General features: G+C 41.6%; 1 protein-coding gene across 5 annotated transcripts in view; it reads right to left on the bottom strand.

Moving 5' to 3' along the window:
* The window catches only part of WLS (Wnt ligand secretion mediator), a 107,451-nt gene extending 85,696 nt beyond the window's left edge, over window positions 1–21,755 (bottom strand). For 2 of the 5 annotated variants that reach the window (XM_032631076.1, XM_032631048.1), the window contains exon 1: window positions 21,076–21,423. In XM_032631076.1, the coding sequence (XP_032486967.1) occupies window positions 21,076–21,181 (106 nt within the window). In that variant the 5' untranslated portion in view covers window positions 21,182–21,423. Of the gene's footprint in view, window positions 1–20,294; window positions 20,632–21,075 lie in introns of those variants that run through there. The other 3 variants (XM_032631058.1, XM_032631083.1, XM_032631067.1) reach the window with 3 other exon arrangements.
* Window positions 21,756–27,059: the final 5,304 nt, after the last annotated feature.

The following is a 27,059-nucleotide window of genomic DNA, read 5'->3' on the forward strand; positions in this document are numbered from 1 at the left end:
GGATTCCTGATGAAAACAGACAAATGGAGGGTGGGAAAGGTGGGGATCTCCACTGGGCAAAAAGCACCAGCATTAGTTCATCGCCATAATAGGAGAGGCAGACTCCCATCTTGCCTGGGAAGAAAATATCATTTAGGTGGTACCAGATAAGAGGGGAAGGCCTTGTGGGGGATTTTTTTCTCTTCTGAATAGGGTAGGGCAGTAGGGTTTTTAAAAAAGGACCAAGAATCAAGCAGCTCTTTCTTTTGTCTTCCAACCCTAATAACACCGTGATGCCTCTTTCTTGGAATTTACAGCCAGCTCTCAGTATCTGATTTTAAAAATCCATTCAATTTTTTAAAGAAAATAGACAAACATCCAGGTAAGGAATAGCTAGAATAACAGTTGACAGCTTTCTTCTAAACACTGATATTGTCTTTGGTTTCACTATCCTCGACTTGCCCTCAACCAACAATTCATTATAAAACAACTCACCACCAGATTCAGGGAATGCATAGGACAGGGCTAACCTCAACCTTTCCTCTTGGAAAACCCACCACGTTGTAAATTTGCTGGACCTGTCTTGGCAAATAAAATTATGACAAAGTCAACTTCTGCTAAGGCACACAACCTCCCTTGTAAAAGGGAGGAGGTGCTAAAATAATAACAGGTTTTCAAAAAAAAAACCATACTGATTCATCTTACCATATTATATATGAATAATACATTAAGAGAATTTTCCCTATCTCTTCATCTCCAGGGCACGCAAAGCATTTACATTCTCATTATTTTACACCCATTAAGTGGGTACCAAAGATTATTATCCTCCTTTGATTTCTAAGAAAGCAACTACAGAAAGATTAAACAAGTAAGCTGTCCAAGTTGCTCAGTAAATTGAGATGTTTGGAGTTGTCCACTCAGTGCTTGTTTTAGGGACTTAGTACTACAAAGTGACTGAATCCTAACTCACCAAAACCCCCAAGTCTTACCTATCTCTTCCCCATTTCTCACACATGCATGAAATTTTCAACAACTAAGCACAAAGCTGCCACCATGTAGATCTTGGACAAGGGTATCCTATCAGACCAGCACCATGTCTGCAAGAAGCCTGTCACCACACCTGACTTGGTGTTCCAACCAGAATCAACCCACTACTTTAGCAAGTGAAGTTGATTCTGCCTGGCCATGTCTGGGAAATTTTTAACCCCTCGATTAGCTATTAACAATTGGTTTCACTCAGACGAGACAAAGGACAAAATAATAGTGGTTTAAAAAAAATGCCTCCACCATTCTGATTACAAAGGAGGCATGATTAACGAAGTTCCCTTTGTGTCCAAGCTCCATTCTGAGAGCCAGAGAAAGAGATTTCCACCCCCCTTTTTTGATTGTTGAGTCTTTTCCTACTTGTCTCATCACCCACACAATCTGTTCATAGCCCAAAGAGACAATCCAGCCAGTCTGTGGAGAGTTCCTAAAACATTTATGTCGTGAAAGCAGACAGGATGAACAGGACCTCATCTCACAAAGGATGATGGGACATTCAGCAAAAGAGTTCACAAAGGGAAATACAGACGGAAGGCCCTAGGCTGAATGGATTTGCCCACAATGTCTAACACAATGCCCGTCCTTATGGGTATTTGTAAACCTTCTGGTCAATTTACAACCACCCCCAGGTTTTGTCCCCAAAACTCCACTGCTTTTCGAACTTACAGTTTTTAAAGAAAATACAATTATCGAGTTAAAGAAGTCCAAATCAGTGCTTTAAGGATCATTCAGTCTCTCTAGACCTTTAAACATGAAAACAGCAAGTGAAACAAAGACTCTAGTTCCAGCTCAACCATGTTAGTGGGCCAACATAATGCATATAATACACTTAGCACATTGCCTAGCACATAGTAAGTGCTCAATTAATATTACCTAATATTTTTACCACACCATGCTCTGTTTTATTAATGATATTTTTATGTATGTCCTGCCTGTCTACTCAGCTAAAACGGTGCCACTTCGTTTGTCTTTGGTACATTACAAAAGATAAGTGCCTTGCCTTCATACACATCCTCTTATTTACCGATTTACAGATCTATGGTAGGGTACAGACAAGATACTAAAAGCAAACCTAGTCTCATAGCTGGTGAGAAATAGGTTCCCTGAGATCGCAACTCATTAACTTCACGCTTTCTTTCCATGACATGACAGATGAGCAGATTATCATGATTTCTGCCTCTGTGTGTTCCCCAGAATTTAGCAAAGTTCTAAGATATACCTTAATCACCATCTAAACAAACTTTTAATCTGCCAGTAACCTAAAGACTCTGAGGACTTACTTTAATGCCTTTAAAAAAAGAAAAGAAATGGGTGGAAAAAGCCAACGTATTTGGCTTTGAGAAAGACATGCCTCTGTCTTTATTTGCCAAGGGAAAGCATTACCAGATCTACTCAGCAAATAATCAAAGGCAAGAAGAAGCATGAGAGATTAAATGATATGTCTAAGGAGGCAAATGGGGCTAGAGCCAGATCTCGATACTCTACTCATAGCTTTTTCTATTAAGCTTGCTCTTAATTCAGTGCCCTGAATGACGTGAATCTTGTCTTGAATTATGTACATCAAATTGTGCTTCCAATGACCACCCACACTGCAAAGGCCCAGGTCAAACTCCCTAATTCTTCAAAAAAAATCTTTATATCTGATCTAAAAAATACTTAGAGCACTTAGTCCATTTCACCCACTTTGACCTTGACAACAGACTTATTTTATCGCTCTTATCTCTCTAATCAAAGTTAAGCTGCCCAAAGGCATGATCCATGTGTGCATTCCTTCTGTAGCCCATGACTAACCCAGCTCAGGGATTGTAGTAACATGTGCCAGCTCATCCTTTGTTCTGCCTCACAGATTTCTGGATGCCCCCAAAGAAACCTCGAGTCACCATAATACCTACTCAAGTTTCCCAGCCATCCCCCCAAATACTAGCCTGCTTGGGCAGTCATTAAGCTTCTCCTGTGGTGCCATCAAGAACCTCATTTTAGCTGCTGGGACACCCTCTTGCCATCCATTTCACACACACATCTAGCTCAGCAGGAGTACATGTTGCAATGAGCTTTGCTTCGAAGCCAACAGCCTGGCCAAGTTCCAAGAATTGTCACTAATGATCTTCACCAGGCAGTTGGTGCTCCAACCGTGACACAACACACACACACACACACACACACACACACACACACCATTTCAACTATTGCTATAGTTGGAAGAGCTGTGCCTAACAGAAGTTGGTTCCATACCTAATTTTATTTTTTAATTGTTACCAAAGACCTAACATGAGCAAACTCTCCAAATACACCTTCTACGATATAGCAGCAGTCTCCATCGACCTATCTTTAAACCAAAGGCACAGTAAGTAAATCAGGCTGGGGTCTTTTGGTTGCAAAAGAAAGGAAACCCTGCACAAAGCTGCTTGAGCAAAAATTAAATTAATCAATTAGCAAGGTGAAGATGAAAAATGTCCAGAGACAGCATGGTCTTGAGATAGTGGTTGTTTTGAGAAATCGAATTATATCAACAGATCTCATCTCTCTACGGTCACTGAATTCTATCATATTTTACTAGCTTCATTTTCAGACTTCATTGGAAGGGCTCCAGCAGTTCCAGGCTCATATTATCTGGGTTCAGGTTCAGTAATAAACAGAGAGGACATCTCTTCCTGGTAGCTTCCACAACAAGTCTCAGACTTCATTGTGATTAGACTAAATTGAGCCACGTGTCCCCTGTGGCTTGGTCACATGTCCATAACTGGAGTCAGAGATGAAGATCCTCTTAAAGCTCATGGTCTGGGAGTGGGAAAGGGGAGGTACCACAAAGGAAATGCAGGATCCTGCTATCAACAGAATTAGGCTGAACCATCCTCCTCCGTAAGTCTTCCCTTTTTCCCTAATCTCTAACCATTTGTTTTACAAGGATGATCAACTTTGAAAAGAGTATATAAAGGAAGGAAACAACCAGGCAAGTCACAAAAGAGTATAAGTAGCCAATGAGCATATGAAAATAGGTTCACCCTCACTAGTAATCAAAGAAATATAAATTAAAAGAAAAACATATTCTTGGCACATTAGCAAAATTTTTAAAAATAAAATTAATGCCCAGTACTGGCCAAGATGCAGGGATATGGACACTCCCAGGATTGACTTATGAGGTATATGTGAGGTTATCATTGATCTCGAAGGGCGAGATGGAGATTATCAAAATCTTTAAAAATGGGCATGATTTTTGACCTCAGATAAATTCACAGAAGTGAAATTGCTAAGAAAATAATTAAGGGCATGAATAAAAATTTAACTACAAGGGAGGTTTTCCCAGTAGTGCTATTATATAGCCCCCAACTAGAAATAACATCAGTGTCCAACAGTAGGAGATTAGGTAAACTAATTATGGTAATCCATTCTATGGGCTATCATACCAACACCAAAAATGGCTTTTCAATGCGTATTTGTTGGCATGACTTTAAGGGAGAAAGGCATACCATGGAAGAGTTACTAAGTGGGTGACCATACCACAGCACCATTTACTGGCGAAAATTAAGAAATTAATTTCACTTTCATCTCTAGGTGCTCCCTGGCTCCTTCTTTAAGATTTTCCATAGGGTTCTAAAGACCCAGATCTGCCCAGGGAAAGGTCAAAATACCTGGACACCTGCAACAGGCTAAAATTTGTTGTTCCTTCAAAGAGATATTTTTGACATATTTGCTTAACAATTGTTTAAGGGAGCAGCTGAGTGTTACATGGGGAAATTAAACATGATGGACCACAGGTGACATGTACTTGTCCTAGAAGATAGCTCAGAAAGTAATGTTTGGTTAATATACAGCAACTCCTGTAAGAAGTAATTCTCTATATTAAAAACTAAGCTCTTTACTACACTTTATCCTATATCATCAAGTAGCAATTAATCTTCAAATCCTCAGAGTAACTCCACCACAAATAAATCTTACCAAATCAACCCTTCTCAAACAAAACTAACCACAAACACAGCTATTCTCCATTTCTGTTTCCATAACTTTAAAATGTGAATATTCCTGGTGGACTGACCTGTCTCAGAGTGCTGTTATTAAGATCAAATGAGATCATTTCTATGAACGTGCTTTGAAGAAGGATAAAAGCACTATACAAATATGAGGTATTAGGAGTATGAAGTCATCACCTAGGTTTAACATGCACTTAACAAAGCATCTCTGAGTCCATGTCTAGTCTTTGGCTCTGCCATAGCCTTCATGTTCTTTTCCTGTAGTCATTTCTGAAAACCAGACGTTGGTCTGCAGAGTTTCCCTGCAACAAAAGGATAGGGCCCTCTCTACTTTCAAATTGGAATAGTGATTATAAAAGCATGGTGTTTCCAGCTGTTGAAACTTAGGTAATTAAATAATGGGGAGAAATGTCAAAGATAATCCAAAAAGCAGACAGACATGCCTGGTTTAGACTGGAGCCTGAAATGGAAAGAGGCAGCAGCATAAATGAGTAGAGGGGTTAAGGGTTTTCATATTATCTCATTCAAGCCACGGCAATTAAAAATCCTAAAAGATGTAAACTTTTGAGAGTGGGAATTCTTTGAGAATGAGCAGCTAATACTAAGAGTAATATTAGTACTACTAAGTACTCTTAGTGCAATATTTTATAGCACTCCAAATATCTTCCCAAAGGAAAGCATTGCTTTAAAAAAACCAAAAAAGTTGTTTCTTGGTAGGGCTGTGCCTCTGTACTATGGACTTTTATAGGGTTTTTTCCTAGTCTTTTTCCCATTGTGAAGAATGGTAAAAGTTTAAATGAAACATGGATGGGTCAATAATAAGCACACTGAAGTTCTTAAATTCCCTTCTTTTTAAGCCTCCACCCCAATTACATCCCTCCCTTGAGGATATTTACAATCCTCTATGACACATGCTCTGTACCTTCTTGGTTCAAGGAAAACACACCTACAGCATTTCAAATTAACTACTGACCCTTACTCTCACACTATAAACAAACCCTTTTCAAAATCTCAATTGCATTGTGTCCACATTGATTAAAGCTTGAAGCCTGGTGACCTCATGTGGTGTTAACTTCTCCCATGCACCAACAGCATTCTGCCTTTCTACTCAATTACCCCCTTTGGTGCCAGAGGATCGCTACCCAATGAACATACACAATGGACTTCTGCTTCATTACACTAACCAACAGCAGGATAGAAATAAGCAGAAGAGGAATAAACAAGCTAATTTATCATGAGGACAGAGCAAGCTTTCACCAGTCTCGCCATGGAAAACTTCAGTGGTTAACAGGAATATCAATAGTCTGGGGGTGATGTTTATGATCTTACAGATCGCAGACACAGCCAAATAGACGCTGGGGATTAAAGAATCTTGCAGATTAGCAGGTGTGAACACATGCACACAAAAACCATGCCTTAAAACTCTGGGCTCCTACATAAAACCAACTGAATAATTATTGGGGAAAGCACAACCCAGGGCTTTGGATAATGTGGACTGACACCCTGGTAATTTGCCCCAAGTGTTCGACCTAACTGTGGGGTCCCTCTTATTCATCTTTGACGAGGTGGTCAGGAGGGACCCAGCCTCTTTGTGAGAGGGGTCTGGATACCCCCCTCCCTTCATTAGGCATGGCAAGGGCACAGTGGCTGATTGAATTAACAACTTTGGAGGGCTTCGGTCCCAGTTCCCAGACATTAGCACCATCATCCAGAACAAATTAAAAGTCTCACAGCAATTAAGCAGATTTTGAAAATGAATTTCCCATGGTTCAATGGTTCAACAAGCAATCTTGAGTTAAGTATGAGAGAAGAGTTTTAGAAGGAGAGGAGGAACTGACTGCTGAATTTCCAAAGAAAACACATAATTGGTAGAGGCATAAACAATAAACGTCTGAGCCTCTGCTAACTAGGCTTTTACATTTCTTTTATATAAAATTGGAAATAGTCACAGAAGTGTGAAAAAATTAACACGGAACTGTATTAAAATGGTGCATTTTAGGAGGATTCTTTTCCTTTTTTCTTTGCTTTTAATTCCTTTAATATCATTATGTTCTTGCTTAAAAACAAATAAGATTAGGAGGGGACAAAAATGCATGTTTCTAGTCACTAGATTATAATTTCACACAAGCAATCTAAACCCAACTCTAGAGCCACCTACATCTCCCTGAACCATTGTGTCCAGGTTCGGAGCAGGCAGAAAACATTTTATGTCAGCTCCCAAAGGACTCTGGGTGATTTAACACTGGGAAATCATTCTTGGGTTAAAAGAATAAGACTAATAATAAAATAACATGTAGCATATTCTATGTGGTTACAATTTGCAAGTTACTGTATACATACTTTTCATTTCACAGATTATTTCATTTAATCCTCACAGCAATGTCACAAACGCTACCACTCCCATTTTACCCAAGAGGTAGATGAGGAAACTCTGGCTCTGAGTTTCAATCATTTGTTCAAGGCCACCTAGCCACCAAGGGGTAGAGCCAGGATTTCTATCCAGTCCTTCTGAACGCAACACTCTTGCTTATATTTAGAATAGCAAACTTCCATTTCCGCTGTGGTTTTACCTAGCCTTTAGAGCAGTGGATAGGTTCATAGCGTACACACACACACACACACACACACGTCATTATTTTAGAGGGAAGGCCTGCATGATGATGTGATGACCCAGCCGAGGAGGAATTCCTGTTGCGTCTTTCAAGCCCATTTTCTCTCCATCACCACCGCCTCCTCTCCCCTGACTCTTGTGTCAGCTCTGTGTCCCCTCCCCAATACTTCCACCTCTAGCTGGAAGGTCTGGCTAAGAGAAGTCCAAGTCCAGCTTTTGCGTAGCTTTCTCCTTGGTTTTTGCTTCCTTCCCTTTCAGTGTACATCTGCTTCTTAAATCTCTGTTCCCACCTTTCCACCTGGCTCCACTGGAAAGTCAGCAGGCCCAGGCTCCTCTTTGCCTGCAGGCACCTATTCCACACAGCATGTTTCAGTACAGTTCAGGAACCTGGAAGAATGTGTGGATGAATTCATTCCCACCCACCAGATCAACAAGCTGAACACAATGGGATGCAGAGGTGGTTATTTGAATGTCTTATGCTTTCTTGTCAAGGGCAGTTATAAAAGCTGACATCACACATACATTACTGATCTCTAACAAGAACCATAAATACATCTGCAAAATTCTTAGAAGGGAAACTCTGAAAGATGAATTTTCCATCTTTAAAAGTTTATAGAAAATTAAGCAAATTATGTGAGCTTCTTAAAGAAGCCCCTAAAAAACAGCTCTCAGGGAGCAGAAGAAACACACTTACTTCTTAAAGTTAATAAATCACAAAATTCCATTATGGTTCCACATTCCTATTTGAATATTCAAGATTCATGTACTAGGGTGTGTTCCTTTTTCCCAGCAAACTTTATCAGCTAGTATGGATAACCACAATCAATTTGCTGCCTTTATGGCCAAATAAAGACCGAATACATAAATCAGACCTAGTAGTAATCGCTGTAACACTAGGCATAGGTAATGAAACACTCCCCTAGCAGTCAGGAAACTTGGTTCAAATCTTCTTTCATTGCAATTTCTCTGAGCTTTAGTTTCTATTATACAACATAACAAGAAAAGGTCCCTTCCCAAAACTCCTCAAACTTACAATTTTATAAATCTAAGCATATAAACCATGAAGGTGACATAATCTTTTAAGTTCAAGTAAGTAATAAGAAACCTGTCCTCATTTAAATTATAAAAGAATAGCCCAGAATAGAGTGTTAGAAATTTTAGGGCTGACCTTAAAGTTGAAGCATTTTAGCTACCCCTGCAACAGGTCCAAAATGCAAGGCATTTATCTATTTCTTCAAAAAGTATTACTGAACACCTTCACTGCACTACCCTGTGGTAACTACTGGAGATAAAGATGAGCACATTAGACCATCCTTGCTCTCATGTAGCTTATAGTCTTACAGGGATTATATTTTAACTTTATTTTTCTTTATAATTCCTTATAATACAGTGCGATAACTCTAGCTAAGGTTTCAGAAGTAGTTAATATTTTATAAAAGATCATTTCTTTCCTTGAAGGTTGACTTTCAAAGGTCTTTGTCATTTATATTATATCTAGAAGCAAAAACATTTCCCAGTGGATGATGACTTCAATTTTATAATGTAAAACAGAACAACTGGGATTTGCTATGCAGCAAGCATGGATGGAATCTCTCTTCCACATATAGAGTGGTATTCATTTAAAAGCCAAGCTACCTGGGCTATATATGCTATAAAGAGCGCTGAATACTGGCAAGCATTTTAAAATGCAAAATTTAAGATTCAAAGTAAACCCTGGTGAAAACTAGCACTAACTGGATCAAAAAGTAAGTTAACTGCTCTAATTCACCAAATGTGTGGATGACATGCTTCTTGAACTGCTGGCTTGAATGGATTACGCTTAATGGGAAGGCTATGAAGCAGGGTTGCTGGGTTTCTAATTTTATGTAATTCACTAAGAGGCAGAAATAAGCTGCCATGAGCCTAACTAGGCATGGGATGACTTAAAAAAATCCTTAAAAAGTTAATTAGTGACGACTTCTAATTCAGGGAAATGTCTCACATACATTGATGGATCTAGCACATACGCACAGGTAACTTACGTTCTCTCAATTAAATCCATAACCTCCTGTGAGGGAAAAAATGTTCAGACGAGGAAACTGAGGCTGGCTCATAGAATGTAAGTGGTTTGCCCAAGTTTGATAACAAACTGGATCACACCCATTGATCAACCCAAAAACCGCATGCCAGCAGTTAGAAATCTGATCCCTTTAAATCATTAAGTCTATCATTTGAACAGAAACATCATATGGAAAACCCTGAGCCAACACCATGTTGTTTTGCAGTGTGACAATTTCCTAGGAATCTTATAAGAAGCCCAAGTCATTAAAGGCAACTTCCAAATTCCTGTAACGTCACTGCTTAGCTGGGAGAGTTACTCTAACGTGAGATGCACAGAGAGTTGGCGGCTTCCCCGGACAGAGCTGGTATCAGTACCTAACCACATCCTGACCTGGAAATGTTGTCTTCTCAAATATATACTAGTGCCGATTTTGTTCAAATTCCAAGCCTACTGCTCATCCCTCCCCCAAACTATATTTTCTCTCTTTGTCTTTTTTTTTTTGTGGTACGCGGGCCTCTCACTGCTGTGGCCTCTCCCGTTGCGGAGCACAGGCTCGGGACGCGCAGGCTCAGCGGCCATGGCTCACGGGCCCAGCCGCTCCGCGGCATGTGGGATCTTCCCGGACCGGGGCACGAACCCATTTCCCCTGCATCGGCAGGCGGACTCTCAACCACTGCGCCACCAGGGAAGCCCTCTTTGTCTTTTTTAACAGGTAGGTGGGGTAGAGAAGCGACATGAGAGAATTCTCCCGATCTCTAGAAAAAACTATGATGCTAACTGAAAGGGGACCTTAGCATACTTTAAGTGTAAATATCTTAGGCATCTACAAATTATTCTGTTTCTTTCTCTTTCATCAACTATTATCCAGAAACACCACATTCTCATAGAGCATAACTCTGTTCCATTTGGGCATGTTCAAAGAACGATGCCGGCCGAGGATTTAACACAGGCTGGCTCGTGAACGTGCAAACGCTGTACAGTTAGGAGACTGGGTGACTGAACGTATGTCCAAGGCCCTGGAGTTGCCTGTCACAAGCCCCTCCCCACCTCACCCACGGTCACCTCACAATTCAGAAGAAGCTGATCCCTTCTAAGTACAGATGTGTTCTTTAAGTGACAGCAAGGCCCCTGGTGCAGTCTCTTTCCAAAGCCTCAGTAAAAATCTTATCTACAACTTCCTTTTGCCCAGGCACGCAGGGGCTGAACTCAGAGCCCATTTCACACAAGCCAGAACTAGCTCAACAGAGCAAAGCAAAGAAAGGAATGTGGGGATGTGTGTTTTCTACATTTGAGGCATTCCGTTCTCAGGTGAGTTCTAACCTAAATGACAGCAGATAAAATATATAAGAACCCGGAGTAAAGGGAACAGAAAAAAGGCTTGATCTGCCTTGAGAGAGGGCTGGGTTTCACAAATATGGATGCCACCTTTTTGGTTGGGATCACCTGAAGGCAAGCATGTTAAAGAGAGAATTAAAAGAAAAAAAAATTCATCACAGCTAAATCAGAGGCTGCAGAAAAACAGTGCTTTGTGACTCTGTTTAGTTTCAGTAAAAATAAAAGAAGTAGAAGAATCTACCCTGTAATACTGGCAGCTCTGAAATCACAAAAAATATGCTTGTCAGACACAACTGCATAAGGCCTTCAGCCCTGTTTTGGCAATTTGAATTTTCTACTTGCCATTACCTTCAGAGTGAAGAAATGGCAGACACAAAGGATGAGCAACTTTGTTGCTTCTTCTGTATGTAAAACAGACCCAGAAAATACAGGGCATGTCACTTCCCCTAAACTCACTACAACTTCAGAATTATGCCTGCCACAAACATCTCCCGAAAGCACAAAAGTTAGTCACAGACGTTTAGACAAGGAAGCTTTAGACTGAGGAAGTCTTTAAACATGAGGATGTATGTCACTTTTGGTTGGATTGGTAAGGACCATAGTGCACAGTTTTAAGTTTGAAATTTACATTTTCTCAAGCAGGAGAAAGGGGATGTACCGCCCGCTCAGCAAACAAGGAAGAAATTTCGCTTTATTTTTGTTTTTTATTATTATGTGGTATTCTTTAGAATCCACATAGAACAGCTTAACACTCCATGTAATCCTATTGCTTCATCAGAAATTAGCTAAGAACATTAAGCACACAAAGGTAAGCAGAAGACAGTAAAGTTATTGCTACTTTATTTTCAAGTAACAGGAAAGTCAATAGGGCTTTAAGAACCACAAGTTGGGAATTTTCTGCACATCAACTATACGACGGAAATCAGATGATCTTCACGCTGAAACGCAGAAAGAGATATATGTTTGGAGTGCTGACTGACATGAGAACCTGAGTCTAAACCAAGGCTCTGCCTCTAATTGTGTAAACTGAGCCCCTTCCCTTTCTTGGGACTCCGATTCCACCTCAAAGGAGGTAGGACAAGACGGTCTCCAAGGCCCTTTCATCTTTACAATTTAATAGCGACAAGCTTCACAGCTTCCATTCAGGCCAGATACCACCAAAGGGGACAGACACAGTGGATCCAAAAAGCTGCACTCATGGCAAGTGATAAGATCACAAAGCTTTAGAGTGGAATCAATTAACATACCCCAGCCTATAACGTAATGATGCCACTGGAGGAGGAAGGGGTGCTACTGCTAGGTGTGAAATGACTTGCCTATATCCAGAGACCCCCAGAACCCGGAGCATGCTCCCTTTCTCTACCTGTGTCCTCATGGTACCTACCACGCATCTACATCTCTCTGCTGCCAGTGAGTTTCTGTGGCAAATTGTCCCAACTGCTGTAGACTTAGAAAATGGCATAACCAAGCTCTATTAAAATTGCCTATAAAGCAAAAGTAATTAACCTGGAACAAAATGTGCATGCTTTAGGACAATGATTTAGACTCACGTTCTTTTTAGCTAGTTATCTGCAACAATATTAATATCTACAATTTGGGGAAGGCTCATTCTGAGACATACAGTTATAATGGGAATTCATGTTGGAAAGCAGGATGACCTCTCTGGGCACCTTCAAACCCAAAATGAGTAATGCTTTGGGTCAATCCACTTCCCTCTGCCTAAATAGATCCATGAATCTGGAGGTGTTTGACAAAGTGGTGGTGACTCAAGAAAGAAAAAGAATAGAAAATAAATGACATCAAGGCTAAATTCTTCCAGATCTAAGAGCAGAGAGGTACAGAGAAAGAAAAGTAGGAGAAACAGATACAAGTTAAGCAGATGGTTTCAGCAAAATGTCCTCTGGGAATCAGATCTCTGGTGGGCCTGGCTCAATGAGAAACCCAAAGGGTGCCTTATCCTCATGACAGTGGATTCCTCACTACAGTCATCCATGAAATAGGAGGCCTCTGCCCCACAGCACAGTTGAGGGTGAGAACCAAGGAGCTTTTGTGACTTATTTGCGATCACGGAGACCACAGATCGTCTGCAGAGTTACAGCCAAGTTCCTCTCCACTACATGCTGCTGCCCTGAGACCAGGCACTCTCTCCCTGGGAGGGGCTCAGTTCAAAACTAAAAGCAGCAGATAACTGGCCCCCAACCAGCTCTCATAAGCTTAACCTCCTTAATCTGGGGCTTGAAAAAAAATAAATAAAAACGGAACCAATCATTTACAGACCGGTTACCTTCTACAGAAAGAAAAATCATAATGCCTTGCCAAAACAAATGTAATAACTTGGCATCTTCTTTCAATTTCTTCTGCTTTCTTGGAAATGTGTATTTATGGATAAAGCCTCTTAGTTAACCCAGGGAATTAACTAGAAGATTAAGAAGGCCCTATAATTCCTGTGGGCCAGTGAAGAAAGAACACCCTTTACCAGGGAATATTAAAAGAATAGAGTAGAAAAGAAAAAGAGGGAGCAGAAATTGCACTTGAAGGCCCAGGATTTAAACAGGCAAGTAGAGAGAAACACTAGCTCAGCTTGGGGGGAGTGGGTGACATAGGAAGTAGATTTTGGAAATCCAGGCATAAGTTATGTCCCAAAGAGACGTTCTCATATGTTTATAGGGGCCTTAATTTTCCATTCCTGAATCCATATTCTACTCCTATCTCCCTTCTCCACACCCACATTCCCCCCTCTTGTATTTAACAGCTATATTCAGGACCTATTGTGTATACTAAGTCTAGCTGGCATTCAGGTCGAAGCAACTCTTTGACAAGTTTTCAATTACAACTCTCAGTTACTCTTTGCTGTGTGTAATAATTTCTTTTGGTGGGGGCGGGGAGCTGGGGTGTAATTTCCTCAGGTTTAGCCCTCTTCAGCATGGCCTGCAAGCACTGGCCAACACTCACAATAGCTGGTGAAGGAGGTTAATATATTTTAGGAATTGGGATCATTTGTATAGGAAGTAACTAGGTCAGTGAATAGTACCCAGGCAGTGATGGGAGCATGTGGTCTGGGAAAGGCGTAGAAGCAGAAAAAGTAGTCTGAGCTTTCATCTTCTATTGAATCTGTGTAGAATGTTTCATCACACTTGACTCTTTGTTTCCCATAGAAATTGAAGGAACAATAGGAGGAGAGTGGCATTAGACTTGAGAGCATGGCTTGATTCAGTTCAGGATCATGGGCTTGAATGCCAGCCCTCTTATTTACCATCTCTGTTAACTCTGAAAAGTTCCTTAAGTGAGCCTCACGTTCATCTGAAAACTGGAGAAAGTACCTGCTCCTCTAGGTTGTTATGTTCATTAAGTGAATCAATACATGTAAAATGTTTTCCACAGTCACCCAATAAATCTTCAAAACAGCAACAAATCGTAATTAGCCAAATCCCTCACTACTGGTCAGATGACACTCTGATTATTGCTTTCACTCCTCAACAAAATTTAATTATGGGTGGAACATGGTAGGGTGGGAGGGATGGAGGGGAGGGAGAGGTAGTGCTAAAGGGCTAAAGAACCTTAGGATTTCTGTATTCTAAAACATATGAGCTGCTCTTTTCTGTTATTTATCAATTCTTTTTGATTAGCCCTATTATGAAAAGGGAAAAACGCAAAACATTTCATCATCAAGTTTGAGAACTTCAGTGCCTCAAGCTCCTCCTCTCCACTCCCATCCCCATCCAGGCACTTTTTCTGGGAACCATCCACATCTGGCACACTTGTCTATTCTATTGTGCCACCGTTACAACACCTCAGAGAAAACAGAAGACAAATGAAATAGACATGATCTTTTCGCGTCTTGATGCTCTCTGTCTCCCTTCATCTCTTAGAGTCTCTATCAAAACTGAGGGTAGTAAATCTCTCAATAGAGAAAATCTATCAACATTTTTTCCAATGGGACATGTGCCTATTCACGGCGTCAGCATGGAAGCCTCCGGTTTGAAATGCCCTCATTATTATGCATGGGTGTGTATATAAACAAAAATTATCCTTTGGGGAAACTGAATTTTCAACTTTCAGTAAGAGGCTCTTCTTTCAACTGCTCTCACTGCCAATTCACACTCTCTAAAAAACCTCTCCAACCTCAGTTGATTTCTTCTCTCCTCTTCCTTTGAAAAAGTCCAGACTTATATAACTGTATAAATATGTTAAAACCACTAACTAGAGAAAATAAAATTGAGTAATCTTCCTTAAGGTAGCAGAACTCAAACATTTTGTGGCTAATGAACTTGGCTGCTCAGCCAGTTGGATTATTCATAGAATTATGGATACTGGTTAGAACCTGTAAGAAATTGGTTGGACTGACATATATAGACTTCTCAGAAGTTGTCCTCCCTTAGCTGGGTCGAGGCTCTGCTTTATTAAGTACAGCTGGACTCCATTTCACTTATCATCAGATTTGATACTTTTTCTCTTAACATGTTACCTGTTGGTTAGAAATGAGAAATTAGTTGCATTTACAGTGTTACTTATCATGTCTGTCTACATTCAAACCATTTCTATTCAGCCCTAGAAGGCAAGGCTTTGGGAAGTGGGGTCAGGAGCACCTAATGGTTGATAATTCTGGATTGACTGGAATCCAATCCGAGTTTTGACTCTGACTAGCTAGGTAACCTTGAGCAATTTTTCTAGACCTTCCTGTACCTCAGTTTACTTATATGTAAAATGGGTACAACAGTACCAATGTGGCAAGGCTTTGTGTGAATCAAATTAAACAAAGTCTGGCACACAGTACATATTTAACACGTTTAGTATTATTTATATTGTTATATTAATATGTTAAGATGAAATGCTAATATAACTATTTGATGACATAATTAACAGGGCTTCTCATTTCACATGTTCTCAAATTCCCAGTAAATGAGTGAGAATTATCATGATATTAAAAACCTCATCATAAGAAACCTTTAGCTAGTGAACTTGGATTAAGAGGGACTCTTTTCTACCTCTGGCTCCCTGAGGTTACTCAGGCTTCAAGTCCCCTCTTTCCTAAGCCCTAGTCAGCATCGTAGCACTACGCTGGGTACACATTAGGCTCTAATCGATATTTTGCACATTAGGTAGGTAACACACATGAGCTCTAAGCTAAGGACTTTCACACAATTCCAAATTCTAAATCTCCATAGAAACACCTTTATGAGGAAGATAAGGTAAGAATCTTTCCTCAGTCTACATGGATTAAAAAAAAATTTTTTTTTAAGGCTGCATTATTGCAAAATGTCAACTAGCTAGGAAAGGCTTTGAGTCTAGATCTGGGTTCCAGGCAGGGGACTTGAAAACTTTACAAAGCCACACTATTATCTCAAGGAAATGCTTCTCACTTTGAACAGGGAAAAGGGAAAGTTCCAACAGAAGCCTAGACAGGCCGTACTGAATGATTAGATGAAAGCATGATTAGAGACTGTTAGCACTAGCATGACTTTGTTGCAATAACCAAGTAGATAGCTTAGATAGTTTTTTAAAAGTCAAATAATGCAATTTCAATTACAAAAAATTTCCCACTCTTTACAAAAGAAATTTTGAGGTTGCACAGTACTTCTACAAACCATATTAGATACTCTGATAGTTAACAAAGAAAAAAATGACATGGTTTAGTCAGATATGAAATTTTACAAAATAAGAATCAAATACAGAAAACTGTGGAGTAGCATCAACCAAAAGCAAGTTCATTAGTTCTTTTCTCAACAGATACCCAAACACTGCAGGACTGCCAAGTACTGCATTATTAATATATGTTAAAATGTAATAAATACCACAAGTTTAAAACCTAATATATTGAGAAGCAAACACTTATATACTCTGCATAACTGTGATTTTATTAAATTTCTTAAAATCCTGCCCCTTTCAAATAAGTGATAGTAGCAGAAACAAAAACTCTTCATATGAATGGACCACAATCAAAACCATCCATAGTTTCCATTCAAACAATAATACGGCTATATCATTGAAAAGCAGTAGAAAAGTCCATGCTAAAATTGAGAAAACTGATCATACATGTGTGTATATGTATGTGTATTATACATGTATACACACATATAATATTCTCAGCAATAAAAAACAAGAAAAGGCTGCTAACATACTAAGCCTTTGAAAGAAAGCAATCCTTCCTAAAATAATAATAATGGGCAATTTGTTGATACTTACTTGGGTTTAAGTTTGGAATATTCTAATTTACAGGTATGCTTAAAACAATGCAATAATTTTCTATTCATCCAACCCTGATCTTTATACTCTTACCAGTTTTAGAACAGGTGGGAACGGTGACCTGCTTTTCCAACCATTATATCTCCCAGACATGACTAATTTGAAGCTGAGCAAATTGCACATAATAGGCCAGGGAATCAAGTTCATGATTTTTAGTCGGCTGCACTGTTGTTTCAGCACACATGGTCTCCTTCCCCTCCCCCCTTCCACCACCCCTGCAGCTGCTTCTCCATGAACTAAACTCACCAAACGTGAAATCAAAGGAAAATTATTTTTTTAATTTTCTGCAGGCTTATTTTTAAGGAGGCTAAAGATTAAGCTATATCTCTAAAAATATTTTCTTTTCCTTCAGGGGTTCTTAAATTTTTAAATGAATTCTAAATACAAAATAAGTTAGCCACTTAAGAAACCTTCTCAATACATAAGAAACCAATCAGATGCATGATTTTATAATGACTCAAAGTTTTTAAAAAAGTATGGCATAATTCATTGAATTCTTAAGTACCCCAAATTCTACCACATAAGATATTGCTTTCCAGAGACTTCTTGAAAAATCCCATTAAAGGCTTAGCAGTATACAGACCCTGGCACAAAACAAACAAACAAAACAAGCACAAAAACAAGCAAAAAAACCTTGGTTCTAAGAAGGCTGTTGGAGCAGGGGAGGATTTAAGCTGACTAAACCAAAACCCAATCCCTCTAATTTTCTTTTTACCTAGTGTTTAAATTTTTCCCCATCAATTCTAGAAGGCTACAACCAAACACCAGCCTGAATGCCACATAAAACTTAAGCACTGAAAAATTCATACAATTTCACAACTGAAAGGAATCTCAAAATCATCAACCTAACAATGAGGAGACTGAAGCCTGTTGGTTAACTGAAAAACTGCCTGTCACCTTGGGTGCGTGGTTTGTCATTATTGTTTGGGGGTGGTGGTTGATTGCTTTTGTTTTGCGTCTGCGTGTGTGGAGTACTTACACCCTTACCATCAGGAGCTTTGCCATTCGGATCCTCCCCTTTCTAGGCTGTCATGTTTCCTTTCATCTAGGACAACAGTGATCAAAAAGGAACATTATATACCAAGGCCAATTCAAAGTGAAGATTTCACTTTCTCACTTGGCCTCTGCTGATGAATTAGAAAGACACTGCACACCCAAGATACCGGACTTCCTACGCATCAATAGGGTTGAGCAGTGAAGAAGTTCTCTTCTCACTGCGGAGCGTGGAAGAGGAGGTTTCTGGACTTTACTTAGACTTTCCAGCCTACACACTTCTTCAGCTACTGATTCCACTCACTCACTTTCTTGAAGTTCCATCCTTTGCTTAGTTTCACCTGCTTTCCAGTTTAGGGAAGTTTGGTGGGAAAACATATCACTTACCTTTTGTTGATATTTATTTCCCATGTTTTTGTCTTATAGCATACCTAAGTTCTTAGATTTGTTTAACAGCAAAAAAAGAAAAAAACTACTCTATAACTGGTTGAGGTAAAGGCTAAGCCACTATTCAAGTGTTGCGGTGAAATGGATCTGATCTTTTCAGCCTTCAGGCCAGAACTAGGGACATAGCCTTGGCAACTGAGGAAGGAGGAGAGGTAAGAGGTAAACGTACACAACGATTTCCCCCAACAAGTGTTATACAGAGATAGTTTTCTTTTTCAAGTAAAGATGGAATTAAATCAGTTGATTTACTGAGGGGAATCTAGACCTATCACTAACTTTTTGAGATTGTTATCAGATACGGTCACTAATCAAGTTCTCAGGGAAAAACAACCCTTGGCACCACTTACTCCAAACAAACCCCTCTTTGAACATACAACTGTTCTGATCCTATGGAAACTCCAATGTCCAGCAGCCACTCACCAGTGCCCTTGGACCTTCTCCACAGTACTAAGATTCCAGAAATTATGCTAGTTCCAGAAGTGCCCTAAGAAACCTACAACAGTGGATAATGGGCTAGATCAACTTTAGAAAAAGAAACACACACCAACAAATACCAGGGAACTATGTGTAATGGTTCACTGCTTGTGCAAAAACCTCAAAGAGGATGAAGGTCAGACAGGGATAATAGGCCAATTTAATTCTGAAAGCACAAGGTGCAAGAAATTTTAATTATGGTCTGCCACTGAAATCACACAAGATCCAATGGCATCTAACTGCAACTGCTCATCAAGGGAGACAAGAGGTGTAATTGTAACCGCTGCATAATCACCGTGAGGGCACAGAGAAGGCTGCCTTCAGCTCCCAGTAGAGAATGTATTAAGAGCCTCGAAAAATCCAATACAGGGAAACATGGAGATTGCACGTAGCTAAACAGGAGCTCCTAACGGGAGGGGTGGGAGAGAGGGTTCCAGGAATAAAAAAGATTAAGCTGTTTGACCCAAATTGAGGATATGAGCTTGGAAAACTCCGAACCTCCTTCTGCTTTGTGGATACACACACAGCGAAAGGCACGATCTCCTCCAGAAATTTCTCTCCTTGGTGAAGCTTCACCCACTCTCCTTTGTTTAAACAATTAGCTTGGATGTTACGGTGATTTACAAAACCAGACTCCCTTTCATTTGTTCCCATCAAACCCAAGTCTGGAGACAAAACGCCAGGCACAGGACTCGAGGTGCCCAAGCCTGTGCAGCTCTCACGACCACGACGACACCCGCGCCGCGCGGGCTCCGGAAAAGGGACGCGCGCAGAAAGCCCCTCCGTAGACTCTCCACTCCGCAAAGTTTTACAGATCTGCGAAATACGGAAGCCAAGCCTCTCATCCGCACCCCTGGCGAAGTTGGCACTGAAGTTTGCGCCGGGCCGTCCTAAATCTCGAGGGTAAGGGGAAAGCGAGTGTGCGGAGAGGCGGGAGGATGGATGGAGATGGAGACACGGCGAGAAGAAGGGAGTATTTTTGAGTGGAAGGTCCGTGAAACCCTCTTCTTCACCCGGAAGCGTGTTTGGCTCGAGAGGTCCGGGCGATGCACGCCAGGGGAGGTCTCCCAGGGGGGGAGCTGTCACCTGCGGGGGGCTGCGGCGGGGGCGCAGGCCGCCCTCCTAGGCGCCAAGGCAGGACCCGGGGCTCCAGACTCACCGGCTCTCGGAGCTCTAAGAAGTGGGGGAGGGGAGATTCGCGAGAGGGCGGGAGGCCAAAAGCAACACCTTTCCGATACGCCTTTCCCCTCCGACCTCTCCAACTTCCCGCAGCTCCATCCAAGGACTCTCTCCCACCGTACCTCACCCCATCCAGGCTCCGGGCCAAGGCTCGGACCTTGCGGACGGCCACTGCGGGGCGTGGGATGGGAGTGCGACGAGGAAGCTGAGGGCACGAAGGTCAGGACCCAAAATGCAAACTCTCAGCCCCCAGCTGAGACAACCCAAAGCGTTTACACATGCAGAGATCACAGCCCTGTAACAGGGCTCTCTGGGTTTGCGCCGGGCGCAGTTCTCTGACTCTTCAGTTGTTCCTAATAAAGTCGATTACGTTGCCCTCCGGGAGCTGATTGGGAGGGAAGCGAGAGGAAAAGGGGGGGAACGCGGGAAAAAGCGGGGGGAGCGGCAATCAACTTTGTAACCCAGCGCTTCCTCGCGCGATCCGTCGCCATGCTTAAGATTCCCACCCCCGCTACCCCCCTCCTTCCTTTCAAGTGGATACTGAAACTAGGCCAAAACTTTTCCCCCTCCTTTTCTCTTAGCCACTAGACTGGATTGTGCCCCACGGAGCCCCATGGAGCTCTGCTTTCTTAAGCACAATAGCCGGACTAATTAGATCATAGAAGCAAGGCAGTGATACTGTAACAAGTAGCCGAAGAGGCAAAGAGGGAAGGGGCCCGAAAAGAGAGAAAGGGGGAAAAGTTTGCAGCTCTCGCACTTACCAATCAAGCCTCCCACCAGAAAGGCGATGATTTGGAACAGGAGCAGAATCCCACCAACAATGCACAGCTTCTTGGTGCTCATGTTTTCTATAATTGCCCCAGCCATTTTTGCGCCCCCCTTTTTCTTTTCTCCTTGAAATAAATGTTTTAGGGTGTGCTTTTTGCTCCCTTTCCTCTCACGCTCCCTTCTCCCTCGCCTCCTTTCTGGGCGCTGCAAAACTTCAGGGGTGCGGGAGCGCGGCGAGGATGGGACCGGGACGGAAGACGCCCGCACGGATTCCCCCGGCACAGCCGGCTCGGGCTCCCCCAATGCCAGGAGCTGTGATTGTGGCCGCTCCGCCGCCTGTGGACGCTTAAAGGAGCAGGGAAGCGGATCACATGACGCCGCCTCCCTCCCTTTCTTCCTCCCTCCCTCTCGCGCTTCCTCCCTCCCTCCCTACCTCCCGCTCTTCCACTCCCTCTTGCCCGCCAGTGCGGGTCTCCGAGCTCTGGCGGGTGCTGGTGTCCCGCTCCCGGGTCTGGAAGGCAACCTGTCCCGCCAGGGGCTCGTGTCGTTTGGGGGTTGATGTTGTTCTTTAGTGGGTTCCCCCTACTCCGCTTCCCACACGTTTCTTCTTCTGGTGCGAGATTTAAATCCCCCGTGGGCAGCTCGGCAGACCTTTAACTTACGCCTTGACTTTAGGAAACGGTCCCCACCCCCAACTGCTAGAACTCTCTTTAGGAAAGAGGAGGAGAATCTTTTAAAGGGACCCAATAGATGCTTAGGTCAAAGCACGGAGATGCGGAATAAAGTCTCAGCTGGGCTTCCTTCTGCCTGATCCCAGCCTCGTTATTGGGCAAATAGCCAGCTAAATCCCCCCACTGCACCCCTTGGGGAACACTGCGCTCCAGCCAGATCAGGCCACTGTTCATTACCACATTATCCCCCCACTCCATAGGTTTCCAGAGCCTTAACCCTGGCTCTTGCCTTGAAAGAAAATATATTCTACCCCATCGGAGTTTTAAACCTCACTTAAAAACCAGCTCGCCTGAACAATCTTTCTTACTTTCTAAACCACCTCCTTTTAATATCTCCGGACATTAAGCCCCTACAATTCCTATGTTTATGTTCTTACCTCCTATTGCAAGGACTTGTGTGCACACGTTTGTCTCCACCATTTAGCTGTAAACTCCTGGGGGATAGGGACCGGGTGCTCTTCATCTTTGTACCCCCCGTGGTGCTTAACAAAATTCTAGCTCTAGTAGGTCCTCTGTAAAGTTTTGTGGAATGAATAAATAAGTGAATGTGAAAGCAAGCCCACGGTGTGCATTTCAAAAGCCTGAGACCTTATTTGCCTTAGAGGGAACACAAATTAAGTTACAATGTTTGTCCTCTCTTTGTAAGGATATATTTATATTTATGCTTATCTTCCAGGGGGAAAGGTAAGCGGGACTCTAGAGATTTCCTGCTGCATCAAGTCTAAATTCCTGGGCCTGGCTGTTCCACGTTACATAAACTAGCCACTTGGCCAGTACAGCTCACATTGCCCAACAGACCCTTGGTTTGGTAACACCCTATTCTCACACATACAGTTTCCACCACCCACCACCCCTTACTTGCCTGGTTTCTTGTCCCTCGCCTCCACCTACACCCTCTTCATGCCAAGGGAATATCCCAAGTCCTGTCTCCTCCTTTACTCTGTTCCTGATTTCTCAGTGCCCTTATAGAAGATGCCATGCAGGTTACACTTAATAGAAGTATTCGATTCTAATCTCCAGCTAGACCAGGAACTCCTTAAGGACAGGTGCCAAACCATACATATATAAAATTCCATCTCCTTGGAGTCTAACAGTTTTTAACAGTTCTGAGGATACAGTTGCTATTTATTTATTCTTTCCTTTAACCCTTTAACCAATAGGCATATATTGCGCCCTTAACTTGTCCCAAGTTTTCTTTTCTAAGTACTTGAGGATACCAAGATGTGAAGACGCTTGCCCTTGACCTGGAGGAGCCCCAGACTAGCTGTTATTCACTGAATAGTGATTAACCATCTTTACTTTAAAGAACAGCAGATCAAATGGCAAATGGTCAAAAATAGACAGAATTTTTGTGAACAATAGCGGTCAAGTCAACACTTTGGTACCCAAACATAGATAGACCAGCGTGGGTTATTTTTGCATTCCTTCTTTACCTTTTCAGAATCTTACATCATTTTTTTTCCCTGTCAGAATTGGTTCCAGAGCATCATAAAAAGAAGTAAGAATGTCCTTCTCACCTTACTGCTAGTTAACTCCACATTCTGTGTTCTCATCTCAACAAGCTGGCAACTTCCACACATTTTAATAATAATGCCTTAGGGTTAGAATTCCTTTTTTTAATATCAAGGGATATTTCTAAAGTAAGGTTGACAGGATTCAATATCAAGATTTACTCTCCATTTGATATTACATTTCACTGTTTAAGAAGAAAGAAATGGGTGTCCCACGCACTTCAAGTTTGAATTGGATCCATAAGATATTCTTGGCTAGCTGCATTGGTTTATTCATTTAAGATTAATGAGTCCTCAACTCATTTTTCTATCAACTGCTACAACACACCCCATCCCTGTAGCTCCCAAATGCATCTCTTCAGAGTAACTGGCTTAACTCCTTATGTTCCAGTGTCCACATCTGGAAACCAGAGGCTTGGGATAAAATACTGGTTCCCCACAAATATGATCCCCTATTTTGAACAGGCACTTATATAACCATTTTTATTAAAAAGAGATATTTCTAATTGCTAATAAATGCTTCTAGCTTGCCTGAGATTACCAATATTGACAAACTGAGCGTAGGGCAGACAACATGCAATATTCATCACCATGAACTGCTTTAAAAAATTCACAATGTCGATTATGTCTTTATGAATATTAAAAGTGACTATCGGATCCTTATCTCCCAAGGAAATAACACAGATGAGTAGAAAAGAGCATGAGTGTTTGAGTCCGCTGGATCTGGGGTGTAGCCTAGATCCCAGCTCTGCCTCTTGCTGTGTGTGATCACCATAAACCATTACACAGTCATTTACCCACTCCGAGGCTCAGGTTTCTCGTCTATAAAAAATGGAGATCATAATAGTACCTACCTCATGGTATTCTTGCAAGATATGATGACGATGATAATGACGGTTATATTTAGGAACCCTTAGAAGAAACTGATCACTAATTGGTTCATTCTCAGCTCTAAAATTTTATCATGTTGTAATTATTTTTGGAAGCATATTTTAGGATCGCTCTGGGTGATTAACTATTTGACAAAAGTGCTAATAAGGCCAACATCTAGTACTGAACTCTGAACAACACTCAGTGAACCTTAAATATAGATATTCTATTCTAAAAACTGTGCCCAATCACCAGTAAAACACTTTTTTGGAGTCATTAGGTACATTGTCCAAAAGACAGATAATCCAAGGATGCAGTCCAACTCTGCCAACTGAAACTGATCATTCCAACTCCAAGTCACTAGACTTTAAGTTGGGGATCCTGATTTATCCATTGATTTATTTGAAGGGTTTGTCATATGGAAGGTCATAAAGATTGCAGTGCATATTTATTGAATGGATGAAGGAATGAGTGAACAAACATATGAATAAATGAATATCTAACTGAAGGTGGATTCACTGCAATTCCTCCCCCTCTCCCAACCCCCAATTCCTATATAGCTTTCACTGACTAAATGCCTATCTGACACATTTTCCTGCGCTGAAGTTTGCACGCTATCTCTATATATGTGCTGTATTGTCACCCGTGGCTGGCAAGCTCCTTAAAAACAAGGAGATATGACCTGAGCCTTTATGTCTCTCACAGCCCCAGCACAGCAACTTGCACAGAGCGAGGCTCAGTTCCTCAATTTGAGAAAGCCCCCTTTGGAAGCCAAGGGTGGCATATCATTATTGTCATCGCAGTAAATGTAACATAGAAATACAAAAGAGTTGCACCTACCTACTCAAACACGTAATTTACTTCTCAGAGGGACCTAACAAGAGTAATAGTCCCACTCTGAGGCTTCTCATTCTCATAAATAGCTTTTATCCATAAATGGCATCCCCGCAGCTCCTCCGTTGTTGGTATTTTCTCACAGTTAGTGCCTGTGAATGTGAACAGGCATTTGGGGTTCACACTCTATTATTCAGCGTCACTTTTCTCCCTCGCTCTGTCTCTCTCCCTGAATGTATATATATATATACACATACTCCCTGAATATATATATATTCAGTTTCTTTTAAAATGCTTATTTTTTTTCCCACAGAGAACCACCCTTCCCTTCTTTCTCTGAGTCCCATTGTCTTGTTTCGTGTATACACACAAGACCCTTCCCAGCTCCCCCCCACACACTCACAGGCTAACCTTGGATAGGAACTGTGTAGAACCCAGAGCTTGGAAGACCAGTATTTCAACCTGATCTTCAGATGAATTTGTTTAATTAATAAATACCCCACCACCACCCGCTTTTTACACATCAGCACCTGCCCTGAAGTTCTCCATTTCACTTTTTCTTTCACATTCCTCATACATTTCAGACATTAGGCTTATTCAGTCTTACTAATTGTGTAAATAAACTTGAGAAAATTACTTACCTTTTTGATATTTATTTTTCTTATTTATTAAAAAATTTTAAAAAGGTGATAATATAACCTCATAGTTTGTGGTGAGCATTAAGCAAAATAATGTTACAAAGTGCCTAGCACAGAGCCTGGCACAAAGTGGGCACTCAACAAACATTTTGCATGTTATAAAGGAGGAGATTTCTGTTCCCAGATAGAAAAAACAAACAAACAAACAAAAAACCCAAAGAACTATGAAACACCTAATTATTGTCTCTTATGAAATTATCTCTTTGAAATTGCAACCCGGAATGGCAGGTAAGAAACTTTATAGGTTTCCAGAGACCTCTGGTGGGAGGCAGCTGACAACTTGAAGTAGCCAGCCAGCACCCTGCTGTTTCTCAGGCTTGAAAGAAGCTTTGGCAGAGAGCAGACATGCCTCCAGTGTTTAAACCTCAGAGGTCACACATGCTGGGTTCCTGGAGCAGAGGTGGAGGAAAGGGCTTTTTCTCTTAGCGTGTTTTCATAGCCTGTATAAGCCTAATGGGGTCTGAGCTGACTGCTTCCCCCACTCCCCGTCCTCTCACGACTGCTCTCCCCATCTCACCTTGTGCTCTGTCATGCTCACAATCTCCTTTCCATCTGCTCCTCCCCAGAGACAGTGGCAGTGGGAGGAGAGCCTAGACAGAGATCTTATGATGTGTGGACAGCACTCAACACCGTAGCACAGAATCAGCACACAAATTTTGCTGAATGAATGAATGACCAATGAACATGTCCCAGTCCCTGGCTGTCCAGGGGTTCAAGAAGGCCCCCCACAGGTGGCCAATGGCAAGAAGAGGAGCTCAGACTTAACGTCAGCCCTAGACCATCTGGGGTGAGAATAGGCCCTGACTTGGACCAAAGCCCGGTCCTTACCCCATGTTAATTGTAAATTAGCTCAGAATCATCACTAAGCAGCTCAGCATGAAGGACAATCTCCAATAAAAACAGCTTCAGGCATCTATGTGTAATGTGGGAAAGTAAATGTTGTATGAGAATAAAATATGTGAAAGTCAAGGAACTTCATATTTCTACTTCCCACTGGCCAATGGAAACTGGGATGACTGGGAGTGAGGGAGGGCAGGTAATTCCCCAAATGTCAGATACATGGCAGCAAATAGCCCCTAATAATAACACCAATAATTAAAACAGCAACAACAACAAGAACTTATATTGCTTCCTATGTACCAAGCACTCCATGAAATGCTTTACATATGTTGTCACCGTTAATGCACATGACAACTTTTGAGGTAGGTACTATTTTTATCATTTTTAAAAGGGGAAAGCCAGTTCAGAGAAGGTAATGAATATTCCCTTGGCCACAGAGCTAGTAACGGGAATTAAGATTCTAAAGTAGATGCAACACTCCATTCATTCAATC

Source organism: Phocoena sinus, chromosome 1 (assembly GCF_008692025.1).
Source record: "Phocoena sinus isolate mPhoSin1 chromosome 1, mPhoSin1.pri, whole genome shotgun sequence".
NCBI lineage: Eukaryota > Metazoa > Chordata > Mammalia > Artiodactyla > Phocoenidae > Phocoena > Phocoena sinus.